At 46.6% G+C, this 18,260-nt stretch overlaps 1 protein-coding gene across 1 annotated transcript in view; it reads right to left on the minus strand.

Moving 5' to 3' along the window:
- Positions 1–2,705: 2,705 nt before the first annotated feature.
- The window catches only part of LOC124257610 (A disintegrin and metalloproteinase with thrombospondin motifs 1-like), a 34,066-nt gene continuing 18,511 nt past the window's right edge, over positions 2,706–18,260 (minus strand). Inside the window, exons 16-28 of the mRNA XM_046691712.1 lie at positions 17,356–17,504; positions 16,717–16,837; positions 16,057–16,134; positions 13,240–13,533; positions 12,876–13,006; positions 11,485–11,607; positions 10,843–10,990; positions 9,868–9,996; positions 8,555–9,739; positions 7,351–7,500; positions 4,723–4,854; positions 4,310–4,451; positions 2,706–3,204 (exon numbers count right to left, since the gene is read on the minus strand). Coding sequence (XP_046547668.1) covers positions 4,315–4,451; positions 4,723–4,854; positions 7,351–7,500; positions 8,555–9,739; positions 9,868–9,996; positions 10,843–10,990; positions 11,485–11,607; positions 12,876–13,006; positions 13,240–13,533; positions 16,057–16,134; positions 16,717–16,837; positions 17,356–17,504 — 2,777 coding nt within the window. The 3' untranslated portion in view covers positions 2,706–3,204; positions 4,310–4,314. The remainder of the gene's footprint in view (positions 3,205–4,309; positions 4,452–4,722; positions 4,855–7,350; positions 7,501–8,554; positions 9,740–9,867; positions 9,997–10,842; positions 10,991–11,484; positions 11,608–12,875; positions 13,007–13,239; positions 13,534–16,056; positions 16,135–16,716; positions 16,838–17,355; positions 17,505–18,260) is intronic.

Consider the following 18,260-nt stretch of genomic DNA (forward strand, 5'->3'; position numbering starts at 1 on the left):
TACAGTCGAATACAAGGACGTCAAATATAACAAATGTGATATCGTCTTGGTAAAGAACCAAGTGTCTCTGAAATAAACAGTGATAAAAACTATTTGATTCTTTCCTCTTCCTGCGAACTATTCAAGCAATTGTTCTACCGATCTTATTCATACATATTTCAGCCAGTTCATTTGGGTTCCTGGCTTGCCACATTGGCTATCTCATAGGCAGTTCTCCCCCTGTAGTTAACCAACTCTTCATGACCATGTATGCTAGCTGTCAATGATGCACCACCAGATACAGACTGTGCCATGCTCATTATCTGTTCCGACTCTGGAATCCATGCCGAGACGACGCTGCTGAAGTCTTATATACACGTTGTACATATACAACACCGAAAGGTGTTATTACCAGGACTGACTGACTGACTGAGTTGGGTTTTATGCCGCTTTTAGCAATATTCAAGCAACATCACGGCGGGGGACACCAGAAATGGGCTTTCACATTGTACCCATGTGGGGATTCGAACCCGGGTCTTCGCCGTGACGAGCCAACGCTTTATCCACTAGGCTACCCCACCGCCCCTTATTACCAGGACGTAACAATACCGACATTCGTGGTAGTGAAAGAGTTGCGAAATTGCCGATGTTGCGTAAAGCAATATTCACTTACATGTCGATATCCGTCTACAATGGGAAAAGATGATACGTCATCATTTAATATGACGTCTCACTACACTGCGTCAACAATGGGAGGATGAAATCTGTCGATAGAATTGCTATGAATATACTGGAGGTTGATGTCATCTGGGTGGATCGCCTACACTAACCCTGTCAGTGTGCCGCCAATCTGTGTGTTGTCAGGTGTGTGGATCCCCTTCCATGAAGGTCAACACAGACCTTAACATCAGTCGTCTTACAAATATGGACTTTTAGAACCGCGCAAACCAGCATGCGTCTTAAATGTGTGTTGTAACAATTTTAAACCCGCGTAAACACTAACGTCAAACATGTAACCAGGGACATATCAATTCCTTCAGGGAAATGTTTAGTACCCAAACACTAATCCTACCTGTAGAATACGTGGGTGTGTCCTGCTGCTGCTGGTGCCACAAGGTGTACCCCGAGATGCACACACCTACAGGTAAGCTGCCCGAGTTACCGTGGCCTGCTTGTCTTCAAGGGATGAGGCTGGTCAGGGTCTATATACCTGCAGCCGCCCACCCATCACGTTGTCCCCGGGATGAAGGGTGATAAACTTGGTTCGCCGTGGTAAATACTAATTATCCCACAATGCAGGCGGATAATGTCGCCCTCAGTAGCCAGTAGGTACAGCAAGAACCAAGACTTTAATGTTAGGTGGTGGAGCTGATTGCGATATAAATCTTCCGAATGTGTTTAAACGGGTGGAAATCGAAGTTTTCTAGCTGCAGTGTTTGAGATACCAGTGTCTCCATGCTAATTAACGAGTGTTGGATACCGCAGGCGAGGGCATGGTGACTTGAGGCGGCAGGTCAGTATCACATTCATGTCGCTTGATATTGTACTTATACAACTTGTCCTGTGTTGTATCGGGCTATGAAACCCCGGTCAGACATGGGTGAGGAGGGGCAAACACTCCTTGAACGTGATTTAATGGCTCTTATCCCTATCAAGTGTAGGTGAAACAGCGGGAGGTTTTAATGAGCTGTTCCATAGAACACTGCTTAAAGTTATGTTTATATTAAAGAATAAAAATCGCTTATGAAGTATGAACTCATTTTGTTACAAAATTCATACACGAATAAGATGTCATGCTTGTGTAGGTAGTGTTTGACTCCACGCAATGATGTCCACGTATGTTTGACTCCGTAGAATAATGTCACATGTCAATGGTGACAGTGTTTGACTAATACAGTGTCATGCTGAATTAGGTCTTGTTTGACTCTCCCTAATACAGTGTCATGTATAAGTAGGTCTTGTTTGACTCTATCTAATGTAATGATATACCTAAGTAGGTCTTGTTTCACCTAATGTCCAAATAAACTTTCTGCGCTTCAGAAAGTTTCGGTATTATTCAGTTAATTCTGATTTTACTGTATTCTAAACAGTACTTCTATTAACGCCCAATAAAATCTGTTCCGCGGGACAATCCGGACTGGATATCCCATGGCCCTGAATGTATATTTCTCTCAGATTCCCGTTCTACGTGTAGCGTGAATACAAGCTACTGTAGAATCTCATTCCATGCCATGGTACAAATATGAAAGCTGCATTGAGTTATATAACCTGCTTGGTTGCTGATGCAGAATATAGGATGCCCAAGAAGCAGTATGATTATCTCCAGCTATCTCAGGAACCTGCTGTGTCGTCCATGTTGCCGGTATCAAGGTGACCCATTCAGAGACATATTTGGCACGTCGCGTCACACCTGACTCATCAGTACCATTATCAAAGCTCTATGAATGGTCAGCTAGTTTTAAAGTTTGCCATTCGAAACTATGGTATTCTAAGGTATTTCTAAGGTATTTGAAGTCATCACAGTACAATGGATCATCCATGGGTTGATCGATGTCTCCCGCAGGGCTCACATCAGATGCGCTCGTGACAAACTGATTTTTTTGTGAATTGTGTATGGACTCCTGGGGTACGTGTTTGGATTACCCGTCAAAGCATCAATCCTGCCTTTTCCCCAGATGAATGTATCATAGGATATCGTGTACTCAAAATACAAAAGAACACGTAGCACTGATACTATCAGTTTAATATTGCAAAATAAATACACTCGTCTTGCTCATAAGAGCAGGGGGTCCTTTGTCATGGGAATCAATAGAGGATTTATCTACAGCATTCGGCGTTCCCAGTCAGGAGAGTTGCCTCCCCTTGAAGTGATTGTATTTCGTGTTTCATGCTTTCAATAGTTGAAGTAAAATGTTTATGCCAGTGAATTGTTGCTTGTACTATCATCGCAGTATGCCGTTATCCATATAACATTGGTATCATATTGGTATCACACTATTGTCATGGGGTCTTTCTCTGCAGCAAAATAACAACTATTTACATGTCACACAAAACACACTCCGTCACGTGATGAACACAAACTATGCCACGTGATACACAAACAGTACTGACGTAAAACAAAAACATTGTCCAGTTGGGTGTTTGGAGAAAACAGCCAGGCTCAGGTTAGACCGGAAGTCACTGACCGGAAGTCTGGGTTCAAACATCAACATCCATTGCAGAAATCTGAAACAAAAAGGGAAGACTGTAGGTGACTGAATATAGACGGTCTGCGTGACAATAGCAGCACCAGCTTGTGATACAATACACTGCGAAATTATAACGACAATACAGACCATTAGAAGTGACGAAAAATACGAGCGTCCCTTTCTTAATACTATTACAAAGTGAAGGATTATATTTAAATTGGGTTTCAGATAACAATACAACCGAGAACAAGATATATTACTTTGTTTACCTAATTCTACCACGTCTAACATACGCTGCAGCCAAATCTGGACACAATTATGTAGTAGCCTTTCTACAAATCCAAAAGATGCTGCAATATTTCTACCTGATCTAACAGCTGTTGTAGTGTCATTGATATGTTTTCTTACAATATGTATGTTAAATGTGAGTGGAAGTTAATCATATTCTGTTTCAACAATAGTTAGTTGTTACATAAATTTTACTTTCTGACGTAAGCAGTGGTGTTGAAACTACTCTATTTAGATACTTTTGGAATCAGTGTAATTGAGCAGCTTCCAACACATCATCCGCTGTTCCTGTATATATAAGACATGTTGTTCTGGTATTTGGCCTACAGGCGAGGCAGGCGCTCGACTTCCATGTTATATTGACACCAGCCGTTGTGTCCGGATCACATGTCACTCGCTATATGCAGCCTACACCTGGTTGAGAAGCTTGACCACCCTTGCTGAGGGTGAATACTGTTATCACCTTGTTGCTGGTACCAGAGCTATTATATTTTATGCGGCCATTGTAATTTGACTGCCACTGACTTTGTACTTTTAACATTGAAATAATTTTCCTAGATATTTCTGGGATCAGTTTCTGATCAAATTCAGGTTGGAGTTTTCTACTTGGTTTGAAACATGTTGCAGTATTTCTGCTTGATGTTACAGTTGTTACTGTAGCTGTACCTAGCTAGCTATTCTCGAAATGTTCGTAGCCCTACGAACTTCTTAAGCCCATTCTTAACACATTGACTACGACCAAAGTTAGAAATTAGTTCTGGTCTTTGATCTTTGAGCTTTTCAACCCGGTGAAACACGCGTTACAGTACTTCTATCTGTCCAAATACAGCATGGAGTGGTCGCAGTAGTGTTACCTTGTCTAGCAAAGGTTGCAATATTTCTGGCAGTTGGTTTTCGCCCAGTCAGCATACTGTGTACAAGCTGATTTGCCGTAGCCCGAGCAGTCGCTGGATGTGTCCTTGCAGCCACTGTTGTTGTTGTTGTTGTTTCCCGCTCCTGAGAAACAGCATATGAGAAATCAGTGGATGTGAACGTTGTCTGACGGTTTCAACCAAATCTACTGGAACGTTCACGAGTGTACGCGTCATCAATATACGTACAGCATTGAATCCCATCCCCACGGACACGGGACACAAGAACTCGCCATTAACACAGGACACAGCGACTCACCACGGACACGGGTCACAAGAACTCGCCATTAACATAGTGACTCAATACAGACACGAGACATAGGGACTCAGTACAAACACGGGATACAATGACTCACCACAGATGCTGCAGAACTTCTTACAGTTGGTCTTGGCCCAGTCGCCGTATTTAGTGCAGACGTCGGCACCGTATCCCGCACAGTCGGCCAGGTCGACACAGGAGGCAGTGTCGCTGTTGCTAGTCTTGGCCGCTAGGAGGGGAAGGGGAAGAGGAGAACAGCGTTAGACGAATGGTCGGATGAATTAATCCACACTCAATTACTTCTACCATGTTGGTTACTTCAGAAGCCCTAGTCCTAAATGCCCTGAAAACCAATCCCACCCCTTTACAATTCTTAGATATCTGGGTCCCTTCTGAAGGATGATCGTATGATGCTATTGATGATTTATCAGCACTACTGTCGGGGAGGAAACTGGATACAGTTTACAAGCAAATGGCCATATTTCAATCCCCCAGGTCAGTTAGTCCTGACATGATACACTCCTCCGTATGTTACCCAAACTAGCCTTACTGACGAATATTGTGTAACTGTTACCATAGACGTGCATACAGCTGACAAAGTAGTCATACACATGCATACATCACTGGCGGGTCTCTAGGGCACGTATCATTATGTTGCACGTCTCTGTTGCTCTGTTAGATACAGACACGTATACATTATAGGAAGGGAAGGGTGCTCTGTTAGATACAGACACGTGTACATTATAGGAAGGGTCTCTAGGGCACGTGTCTTGTTGCTCTGTTAGATACAGACACGTATACATTATAGGAAGGGTCTCTAAGGCACGTGTCTTGTTGCTCTGTTAGATACAGACACGTATACATTATAGGAAGGGTCTCTAGGGCACGTCTCTTGTTGCTCTGTTAGATACAGACACGTATACATTATAGGAAGGGTCTCTAGGGTACGTCTCTTGTTGCTCTGTTAGATACAGACACGTGTACATTATAGGAAGGGTCTCTAGGGCACGTCTCTTGTTGCTCTGTTGATACAGACACGTGTACATTATAGATACAGACACGTATACATTATAGGAAGGGTCTCTAGGGCACGTCTCTTGTTGCTCTGTTAGATACAGACACGTATACATTATAGGAAGGGTCTCTAGGGGCTCGCACGTCTCTTGTTGCTCTGTTAGATACAGACACGTGTACATTATAGGAAGGGGTCTCTAGGGCACGTCTCTTGTTGCTCTGTTAGATACAGACACGTATACATTATAGGAAGGGTCTCTAGGGCACGTCTCTTGTTGCTCTGTTAGATACAGACACGTATACATTATAGGAAGGGTCTCTAGGGCACGTCTCTTGTTGCTCTGTTAGATACAGACACGTATACATTATAGGAAGGGTCTCTAGGGCACGTCTCTTGTTGCTCTAGGGACACGTATACATTATAGGAAGGGTCTCTAGGGCACGTCTCTTGCTGCTCTGTTAGATACAGACACGTATATTATAGGAAGGGTCTCACGTATACATTATAGGAAGGAAGGGCACGTCTCTTGTGCTCTGTTAGGGCAGACACGTATACATTATAGGAAGGGTCTCTGTTGCTCTGTTAGATACAGACACGTATACATTATAGGAAGGGTCTCTAGGGCACGTCTCTTGTTGCTCTGTTAGATACAGACACGTATACATTATAGGAAGGGTCTCTAGGGCACGTCTCTTGTTGCTCTGTTAGATACAGACACGTATACATTATAGGAAGGGTCTCTAGGGCACGTCTCTTGTTGCTCTGTTAGATGTATAGGAACATAGACACGTATACATTATAGGAAGGTCTCTAGGGCACGTTGCTCTGTTACATACAGACACGTATACATTATAGGAAGGTTCTCTAGGGCACATCTCTTGTTGCTCTGTTACATACAGACACGTATACAGTATAGATAGGGTCTCTAGGGTACATCTCTTGTTGCTCTGTTACATACAGACACGTATACATTATAGGAAGGGTCTCTAGGGCATGTCTCTTGTTGTTCTGTGAGATACAGACACGAATACATTATAGGAAGGGTCTCTAGGGCACGTCTCTTGTTGCTCTGTGAGATACAGACACGTATACATTATAGGAAGGGTCTCTAGGACACGTATACATTGTAGGAAGGGTCTCTTGTTGCTCTGTTAGATACAGACACGTGTACATGATAAGAAGGGTCTCTAGAAAGGGTCTCTAGGGCACGTCTCTTGTTTCTCTGTGAGGTACAGACACGAATACATTATAGGAAGGGTATCTAGGACACGTATACATTGTAGGAAGGGTCTCTTGTTGCTCTGTTAGATACAGACACGTGTACATGATAAGAAGGGTTTCTTTGACAGCCGAACGTATGTACTTGTTAATTGACGTCTCTTGGAAACGTCTCTGGTGTGATGGAGGTGGAAATCAACGTGCAAGTAAAGGAGGGAGTAGACCTTGCCAGCAGAGACACCCCCGTGGCCGAGGGCATGCATAGTGATAGTAATACAATTAGTGTGCAATACAAACTAGTCGTGCAGGAATCTAAAACAAAAGGCAAGAAAATAAAATGCTGTAACGGAAAGAAAAAGTGGTGAGAAAATTCGGTGCAAAGAAATGAAACTGCGTGCTGGTGGGTACTAGTGCTGCCGCCTGGTGAAGAGGTAACTAGTGCTGCAATCTAGAGGGGGGACACTCAGTGCTGCCAATCAGTCACTGTCTTACCACCACAGAATCCACAATATTTGGGACATTTCACGTTAGCCCAGTCCTTGTACTGATCATCTGAACAGATTGACCGTCCGTAGCCAGGGCAGTCAGTTTTGTCCTCGCAGACTGCTGTGTCTGTTTCAGTCTTAGTATCTGTATTTGTGTCTGGCAAAAATATAAAACAAATTAGTTGCAAACCACAGATACGCTTAGAGCACCGAGCAGTCAGTAGGTATCACGTGTAAAACACAGACAGTTGAGATCACCCGTAGAACAAACACATTCAGCAGATACTTTCATAGACTGACTGACTGAGTTTGGTTTTACGCCTCTTTTAGCAATATTCCAGCAATATCACGGCGGGGGACACCAGAAATGGGCTTCATTCATTGTACCCATGTGGGGATTCGAACCCGGGTCTTCGGCGTGACGAGCCAACGCTTTGACCACTAGACTACCCCACCGCCCCGACTTTCATAGAACACAGAAGAGGTCATGTATTGATCACTGAATGTCAGTAGAGATCGTGTATAGATCACAATCTGGCTCTAAAGATCATTTATCAAATAGATAATCAGCAGACAATACGTCCAGGTCAGAACAGATTATGTACAGTACTCAGTAACGGTTGTGTGTAGGACAATGTCAGCTGACTTGAAATAATCGAGTTAGTTCTGAAACTAACAGCAGGGTGAAGATCTAGGGTCGGTACTAACATATATGGACCCCCAGGGTCAGTACTACGGCACACGGAAGGAGGAGGTTGCTCCTGGGTAGCAAGTATCTGCAAATGAAACAAACACAGTCAGTATTCCTGAAACAAATTAAACTGATCCCAGCTGAGCAGGCCTGGACAACATGGGTCGTGATCTGGAGCTACACGGACACTGGGTGTACAGGTCTCTGCTTTACTGTGTGCTTCTAACAGGCTGTAGCAGGTACCTCCCGGGGCTGCCTGTGAAACCAAATAAAAAAATGGGCGTTACATTAATCCACAATAAGCTCTCCACTGTTTGCCAGGTGTCCATGGAATATCCATACGCCGCTGCCTGAGAAGCGCTCTCTGCTACTAACCCATGCAGTGCCCCTATGGGATATCCTCTGCTACTAGCACATGCAGTGCCCCTATGGGATATCCTCTGCTACTAACCCCGTGCAGTGCCCCTATGGGATATGAGACCCTATGGAGTGCGCCTCGCCTGGTACTGTCATGTCTTACCTGTCACAGCCTGCGTCGCAGCGTCGCCAACAACGCCAGCGCCAGCGCCACACAAGTTGCAGAAACGTTTGCAGTTTGAAGCGGCCCAGTCTGGGTACTGTGCGCACGCATCTGCCCCGTAACCAGCACAGTCCGCCTTGCTGTCCTTGCAGTCTGGGTCTCCCGCAGCTGTTGTCACCCCGCACAGGTTGCAGAATTTCTGGCAGTTTTGTTTGGCCCAGTCACCATACTGTGTGCACGCGCCTTTACCGTAGCCTTCGCAGTCCCCTCGTACATCTGTACAGCTGGAGTCGGACGCTGGTGTTGTCACCGTTACCGGCTGCGCAGTAGATTGAGTTTTCTTTGATTCACATTTGCCGCAGTACTTTTTACAGTTTTCGGTGGCCCAGTCTGGATATTGTGAGCAGATGCTCGTCCCGTAGCCGGGGCAGTTCACTTTGTCAACGCAATCACCGCTGACAGCCGTGCTCGTCATCTGTGCCGTCGTGGTGGTCGAAGGTGTCGTCGCTGCCGCTTTTGAAGCCTGGCCACACATGTTACAGTACTTCTGGCATTTCTGTCGCGCCCAGTCGAGGTACTGGCTGCATGTGCTCATCCCGTACGCTGCGCAGTTTGTCAGCTCGTCCTTGCAGTTGCTGTCAACAGACGCCGCAGTTGCTGCCGTGCTAATGCTTGTAGATGCCGTTGTAGATGCCGTTGTTGATGCAGCTGTAGATGCCGCCGTGCTACTACTGACTACAGACTGCGCGCTAGTCACGTGACTCTCACCTGTACAAAGGTTGCATCGTTTCTTGCAGTTCTCCAGCGCCCAATCCTGGTACTGCGTGCAGGTCTGGTCATCGTACTGGTCACACGTGTCAAGCTTATCCTTGCACCCGCCACTCTGCTGTCCAGACTCGGTACCTGTACCTGACGATTTACAACCGATGTTACAAAATTTAGCGCAGTTCTCTTTAGCCCAATCAGGATATTCAGTACAGGCGCTGGCTCCCTGTCCCTTGCACGTCTCGGTGTCCTTGTCCTGGCAGCTGTCTGTAGAGTCTGTCTCCCCAGTGGAGCCCGTCCCTACCGAGCTGTCACAGCCGCAGTAGTTGGCACAATTCTCCTTCGACCAGTCAGGGTACTCGGTGCAGACGCTGGGACCGTGGCCCTTGCATTCTTCCGTGTCGACATCCTTGCAAGCACCTGCCAACAAACACACACACGTGTAGCTGTCGTCAGTAACATGGCAACACCACCATGGATACACCACCAGCAACACGTGTCAACCAGCGAGTATAGTTCAGCAATGTAGACACAGGAAGGAGACTCACTGTTTCCGTCCACCTTGCAGTAGCCGCAGGTTTGCATGCAGTTCTTCTTGGACCAGTCGGCGTAATCAGCCTTACAGACGGAGGTGTCACGCCCTTCGCAGTCCTTGGTATCGGCGCACTTGATTCCAGCTGGAACACACAGGGAAGTGGTTTACTCACCATTCGCCCCACCAGACCACTCTGCCACCGGTCACCCAGGGTAAAGACACGCCAGGGTAGAGACACATCAGACCACTCTGCCACCAGTCACCCAGGGTAAAGACACATCAGACCACTCTGTCACCGGTCACCCAGGGTAAAGACACACTAGGGTAAAGACACACAATAACACTCTGTCACCAGTCACCCAGGGTAAAGACACATCAGACCACTCTGTCACCGGTCACCCAGGGTAAAGACACACCAGAACACTCTGTCACGGTCACCTAGGGTAGATCCACTCTGCCACCGGTCACCCAGGGTAAAGACACACCAGATCACTCTGCCACCGGTCACCCAGGGTAAAGACACACCAGACTCTGCCACGGGCACAAGGGTCTGCCACGGGCCACCCAGGGTAAAGACACACCAGATCACTCTGCCACGGGCACCAAGGGTAAAGACACACCAGATCACTCTGCCACGGGTCACCCAGGGTAAAGACACACCAGATCACTCTGCCACCGGTCACCCAGGGTAAAGACACACCAGATCACTCTGCCACGGTCACCCAGGGTAAAGACACACCAGATCACTCTGCCACCGGTCACCGGTCACCCAGGGTAAAGACACGGGCACCAGACAGACCACTCTGTCACGCAAGGGTAAAGACACACCAGGTCTGACACACCAGTCACATGGTCACCCAGGGTAAAGACACCAGACCACTCTGTCACCGGTCACCCTGGTACACACCAGGCCACTCTGTAACCGGTCACCCAGGGTAAAGACACACTAGGCTGACTCGACAAGAAGGACAATATAAAAAGGTCTCACTCATTTCAGGGAAACAGACGGCGGTAAGACAGGTTTGGGTGGACGCTGGTTTTTCTGATGGTAAGCACTTCGCATCAGGAACCTCCTCGTTGCCAAGGAAACACTTGCTGGTCCGCGTCTTCAGTCCCACTGAACATGTTTGGGAACACTGCAGATAAAAGAGAAGAGAATGCATGTGTGTTTGCGTTAGTGTGTGTGTGATTGTATATGTATGTAAATGTGGGTGAGTGAGAATGTGCGCGTGGGTGTATAGTAGAGACAGCGTTCTAGTGTAAATGTGTGTATGTGAGTGTGTTTGAGCATGGATGTGTATATGTGCGCGTGTGTGTGCGAGTGTGTGTACCTGTGTATATGTGGGTTTAATGATGTACTCAGCAATGTTTCAACCATGTGTAAAACAGTAGACAGTGAACCAGGCAAAACACACCTCGGGGGCACGTCCAACTTAGCCCCGAACTCAGCCACCTGATCCATTAAGTCGCCTCGGTCCCTACCCCCAGAGAAACGTAGGGTGGGACATGCATGTACATTTTTTTGGTAGAGGGCCGTAAAGTGGACGCCTTGTAGACACTTACAGCAGACCACGGCTGAGGCCTCCACTCCCCGGGACAAGAGAGCTTCCGACACGCCTGATGGTCAGCGGGTTTTGGGCCCGTGCATGCCGAGTCTGGCACCGGGCTGGTGTCCCTCATGCAGCGCACCTGCCGGCTCTGCGTACCCCCGCCACACGTCTGGCTGCAAGCGCTGAATGATCCCGCCCTCCACCTGTGAAAGGATGTATCTATAATAACAGTGGAACTGTACAACTTAGCCAAGATTGTCAAGTGCATTGCGTTCAGTGTATGTGTGTGTGCGTGTGTGTGCGTATGTGTGCGTGCGTGTGTGTTTGTGGTGTCATGTGTGGGCAGGGGTTGGGGAGGGGTGTCGTTTGTATGATAAGGTTGCTTCGGGAGTATGTCCAGTTTAGTCTGTTTAGTTCATGTTTAGTCTGTGTTACCTGAATGTGGTGCTTCAATTGAATTGCAATTTTTATCATTGTACAAAATTGCCACATAAATATAAATAGCACACATGTTTATCATTTACTAATACCCAACAGCTTTCTTATATTTGAAAATTTTCCGGACTCCACCAAAAAAGTTGTTGAACAAACTATCATTAAAATATTGACACAGTTCACCATTTGTTACGAGGGAGGAGTGGAGAGACAGGGACAGCCAGGTGTGCGGGAAAGGATGGAGACGGCACAGCACAGGTTAATGAATCAATAACTTTGTGGGCACTTGTGCACGTGCTTCTCGAACACCTGGCTGTCCCTTTCTCTGCACTCCTCCCTCGTAACAAATAGTGAACTGTGTCAAATTTTAATGATAGTTTGTTAAACAACTTTTATAATTTTAGGACATTAATTCTGTAAACACAGAGTTGGTCTGATGTTTTGATTATGATCAGTGTTTCATTGAGTGTTATATGTTTATTAGTTTTCGAGTTAGATTGCAATTCATCGATCCGCTTTTGAGCCAAACGGACTATAGTGTTTGTGTATTACGACGTCGCCTGTGTGCAATGTGTGTTGTGTGTGTAATGTGTGAAGTATGTGTCGTGTTTGTTGTGTGTGTGTCGCGTGAGTATGTGTGTATGTGGTATAATATTTGTGTTGTGTATGTAGAATCGGTCCAGTGTGCTGTGTTGCAGTGTGTATGTCATTTGTTGAGTGACATGTAATGATAACACCTGCAGCAATGGTATACTGAAAGTCTGGCACTCGGGATGGCATGTAAAGGATTGGCACACTGCAAACCTTGGCACCCTTGACGTCATGTAGATGATTGGTATACTGAAAACTGTGGCACACATGATGTCATGTGGATAATTGGCATATTATAAATTGTGGCACTCACGACGTCATGTAAAGGATAGGTATATTGCCAACTGTGACACTTACGATGTCATGTAGAGAATTAACATATCATAAACTGTGGCACTAACAACGTCATGTGGAGAATTGGTATATTGCCAACAATGACACTCACGATGCAGGGCAGGCAGGCTTGGAGCAGGACTTCCCTTCTGACGGAGGCTTGTCCTCCAGGGGGGCACCTGTAGTTGTCAACTGTTGCCCCTGTGTCCGCCTTCACACACGTGGCCTCGGATTTCACGCTTCCTGAAACACACATCACGGAATAGCACACACCAGGATACACACATCTCGGACTACACACACCACAGCTCACACACAAAACAGGGTATACACATCACAGGTTACACACATATCGGAATATACAGACACATCACAGGATACACACATGTCGCACTACACACATCACAGGTTCACGCTGCCTGATACAGGTAAGACAGATGTTTATTGTAGTCTTTTTATGAACACTTTGAGCTTACCCTCTCCACAGGTAACGCTGCATTGTCCTTCCCTTGTTTTCCACACAAACCGTTGAGGGCCGCTCTGACTGTTAGGAACATAGTATTCGAAGCTGATGTTGGGGTTTGACCCAGCGTACATGTCGCCGTAGATGCGGTACACCTGGCCCTCGGCGTCCTCAGGCACTGTTCCTAACACCTCCAGCTTCTCTGGGTTCCGTCTGTACTTGACTGTCACCCCCGCGGCGGTGTACGTGCCTGACATTTCCTTCTGTCCCCCCTTGTTCAACACCTGGACTCCACCCACACTCAGACCTGGCAACACACGATCAACACGTGTCTTTATGACCGCATGGACGAAGCCAAATAGGCGTGGATGTCACTTCAGTCAGCTGATGTACTGCCATAATCATGATAATGATGATTTGGAGATTTTACGTGCGCTTACCGATGTATTACGTGTTTCGCAAACGGTGTACAGTTAAACTTTCCGAGGTGTATGTACGTGACGATGATGAGGTAAGGTGAGGTGAAATTGGGTTTAACGTCGCGCTGGAGAATATTTCGCTCATTTGACGACGTGCATGCATGTGTATGTGTATGTGCGGCTGCTTGTACTAGCCCAGACTTAAGCTGGTTTTATAGTGCTAGCCCACTGTGGTACCATGCCGCAGTGAAGCATGAATACCCCACTCAGACACATTATACTGACTCCGAGCCGAGCAGTCCTTGTTGTACCCATTAATGCCGAGTGCCAGGCAGGGACCAACAAGTACCATATTTTAACGTCTTTTGGTAGGACGCGGCCGGGGATCGAACCCACGACCTTCCGCTCTCCGGGCGGACGCTCTAACCACTACACCACGGAGGCGGTCTCACGATGATAAGTACGTGTTTGTGCAATATAATATGTGCCATCTCTAGTATGACTTAGTGATGTCGACAGGTGCCGTGCTGATGTAGCTAGATACCTTAGATACTGGTGGTGGAACACTATGCAGAGTCTCATTAACCAATTCAGACAATGAACTGCTTTTCAGCCGATCCGAATTTTCTCGTGTGAAAGTGAAAAGAAACACTACAAATAACGATGGTTACACTAAATTCCAGTTCCTTGTTTCATAAAATAATGATATTTACTGATTAATTTTTATGTCAAGGTATAAAATATACTAGTATACTGATGGGCAAAAGAAACTTTCTCTTGCAAATTTTTTCATAATATTAACATAAGAAAATATAATCAAATGCAAATTGCCCCATAGTTATTGCCAACAAAAAGGGTTCGATTCTGACCAACATCAGCTCTCAAACGCACCTCTTGACAACTTTGCATCGAAAACAGCAAAATGCACGTGTTTTGCAAGTAAGGGTAAAATGCACGTGCATGCATGGTATAAAGCCACCTCACAGCACAGAGCAGATCGTTTTTCAGCAGAAAACCACTTTACAATGCCGAGGTTAACTTCAGCAGAGCGAGAGAGGGCCATCGGAATGCTGCAAATGGGCGCAAATGGGTCACGTTGCAAGAACCTTCAATTGCTCCGTCGTGACCGCCAGGAACCTTCGTCGGCGTTACCAACAGACTGGTCATACCTCAGACAGGCCCCAGACAGGCAGACCCCGGGTGACAACTGCGCAGGAAGATCGCCACCTGAGGACGTTACACCTTAGAAACCGCTTCCTGACGGTAACGTCATCAGCGTTAACAGCACTCGGTCACCCAGTGAGTCGAAGGATAGTGTCAAGGAGACTACGAGCCTATGGTGTCAGGACCCACCGACCGTATCGAGGAACGCTGCTGACAGACAGACATGGTCGCTCGAGTTGTCCAGAACTTCTTTCACGCCAACAACGTCAACGTCCTGCCATGGCCTGCACTCTCTCCTGACATGTCGCCAATCGAGCACGTATGGGACCACATTGATAGAGTTATTCAACGGAGACAGAATCCACCAGTTACAGTACAGCAAATGACTCACGTCATTGTCGAAGAATGGAGACGAATCCCAGCTGACGTCATCAGACGCCTCACAACTTCAGTCAGAAGAAGTGTGTTTGTATGTATTCTATCCAGAGGTGGACAAACTCGCTATTAGAGACTTCTGTTAACGCTCTGCTGTGTTTCCCGAATGGACCCACTGATCGTGAATTCTCTAGTTTGACCCCATGTCGACCATAACCTGTTCAATAAGTTATCAGCCTTGTTAAAAATCAAACGTTTGTACTTAGCACGTGCCTGTGTCATTGCTTCACAAATTATAAATTGCAAACTTCGGTTTCTTGTTGTTGTTTTTAAGTGAGGTCAAATTGAACGAGGAGAAAGCTTCTTTTGCCCGTCAGTATTTTATGTCGAGGTTTAAAGCATATCGTTAACTAAGACGTCACAGACTGCCCCTGTTTGAAGAGGTCGTACATTGATTCACAATTCATCTGGCTCACTGGTTACATCTGTTATGTGTTCTTTGCGCTTATTAAGTGTATTTACGTAACGTACAATTTGACTGATATAATATCAAGTCCGTACCAGACCGCCAAACCTTTCTAACTGCCGGGACTCGTTTGCGATTTCCAGATTTCCGTTTATCATCGTTTGCAAGGATTAGAAGGAGCGTAGTGTTGCATTATACAATTGATTAGATGTATCAGATAATGCTGAGTAATATTTAATATATATCCAGTTGAATGGGTTTGTCTCAAAATTCTGGACTGGTTACTGGTTATTGTACTAAGTTGCGCAATAGGACGGAACCCAGTCAGCAGGAAACAAGACGGAATTGTGTAATCAATGTTTTAACATTCTTAGTGGTTGCTTGGTAGCGACAGAGGATCACCTACTGAGGATGCTGTAAATGTTGGTGTTGGTGATGGTGACTCCAGTGGCGCTCTTAGGGATGGTGACGAAGGTCACATATTCTGTGGGGAGACAAAATTGAGCTGAATAAGTAGGTAATTGTGTTAAAAACATGATAGTGTTGAAAGGCTTAGGAATGCGATGGACATAGGAGTGACTGAGCGAGTTTAGTTTTACGCCGCACTCAGCACTATTCCAGCTATATGGCGGTGGTCTGTAAATAATCGAGTCTGGACCAGGCAATCTAGTGATCAACAGCATGAGCATCGATCTGCGCAATTGGGATACGATGACATTGAGTCAACCAAGTCAGCGAGCCTGACAACCTGATCCCGTTAGTCGCCTCTTACGACAAGCATGGGTAACTGAAGATCAATATTCAAACCCGGATCTTCACGGGTTGATAGACTTAGGAATGTGAAAAACTTAGGAATGTTGTAAACTTAGGAATGTAAAAGAGTTAGTAAGTTAGTGTCAGTGAGCTGAAGAAGGCAGATCAAAGAGTCAAGACATTTGTACATTCGGTCATGTAGATGTTATAATTTTATATTCGGTCGTCGTTATCACTAATATAAAGACATAATACCAACTTCAGCTGTATTATTTGTGTAGTATATCTTGTAAACATAAAGAAATACACTGACTGTGCTCCTCGCCCTTAGTGAACTGGCCGGACTTCTTAGTGCACGTGTCCCCGAGACCGTTACACACGCCGCACATGTCATTCTCCCGGCCTGAGTCAGACACCCCGTCACACCCAAACGCCTGGAAACAGAGGGTGAGTGAGTGGGTGAGTGAGAGAGTGGGTGAACATGTGGGTTTGATGGGTGAGTCAGTGACTTGTTGGTTTTGGGTAAAAGGGTGCTAGCGATAACAGATATTTAAACCAGTGTTGTGTGAAGCAGTCAGATCAATTGTTCACTGATAGGATCAGCCAAGTTAGATAAATGTTACTGTACGACCTGATAGTCCCTGATGTGAATACACATGTTTTCACAGCAAGGAAAGGCTTCGGTGAAGGGACCTACCCGGCTGGCGCCACGGACACAGCAAGGAAAGGCTACGGTGAGGGGACCTACCCGGCGGACGCCACGGACACAGCAAGGAAAGGGTACAGTGAGGGGACCTATCCGGCGGGCGCCACGGACACAGCAAGGAAAGGGTACAGTGAGGGGACCTACCCGGCGGGCGCCACGGACACAGCAAGGAAAGGGTACAGTGAGGGGACCTATCCGGCGGGCGCCACGGACACAGCAAGGAAAGGGGACAGTGAGGGGACCTACCATGCAGGCGCCACGGACACACCGGCCGTAGGTTCCTTCCTTGGGTTGACATTCGGTTCCGTCCTTGAAGTCACTGCTTCCGTCCAAAGTCCTGGTCACCCCGAAGTGAGCAGATTCACTCTCACACAGCAGCTGGCATTGTGTCGCACCTGACCAAATATAGGGCACATGAGTCATCTGCTCCTACATACGTGTGTCTGCCTGTGTGACGTACCTGTACTCATGTGTCCACCTGTGTCTGTGTAATATGTCTTCATGTGTCCAGTCCATGTGTGACGTACATTTGTCTTGTATGTGATAGGTCTACCTGTGTCTACCTGTGTTCACCTGTGGTATATGACTACCTTTGTTCGTCTGTGGGATGTGTCTACACGGGTGGCGTACCTGCGGGACGTGCCTAACTTCCTGTGTCTATGACGTACCTGTGTGACGTACCTGTGTCTATCCGAGTATGTACCTGTACGTACCTGTGTCTGTCCGTGTCTGTACCTGTACGTACCTGTGTCTAGCCGTGTCTGTACCATTGTGTATTTCGTGTCTGTACCAGCACGTACCTGTGTACCTGTACCAGCACGTACCTGTGTCTAGCCGTGTCTGTACCAGTACGTACCTGTGTCTAGCCATGTCTGTACCAGTACGTACCTGTGTCTAGCCGTGTCTGTATCAGTACCTGTGTACCTGTGTCTATTTCCGTATTTCGTGTCTGTACCAGCACGTACCTGTGTCTAGCCGTGTCTGTACCAGTACGTACCTGTGTCTAGCCGTGTCTGTACCAGTACGTACCTGTGTCTAGCCGTGTCTGTACCATTGTGTATTTCGTGTCTGTACCAGCACGTACCTGTGTCTATCCGTGTCTGTACCTGTACGTACCTGTGTCTAGCCGTGTCTGTACCATTGTGTATTTC

The sequence above is a fragment of the Haliotis rubra genome, unplaced genomic scaffold, assembly GCF_003918875.1.
Source record: "Haliotis rubra isolate DU_JTF1 unplaced genomic scaffold, ASM391887v1 Scf669, whole genome shotgun sequence".
In the NCBI taxonomy this organism is placed as follows: domain Eukaryota; kingdom Metazoa; phylum Mollusca; class Gastropoda; order Lepetellida; family Haliotidae; genus Haliotis; species Haliotis rubra.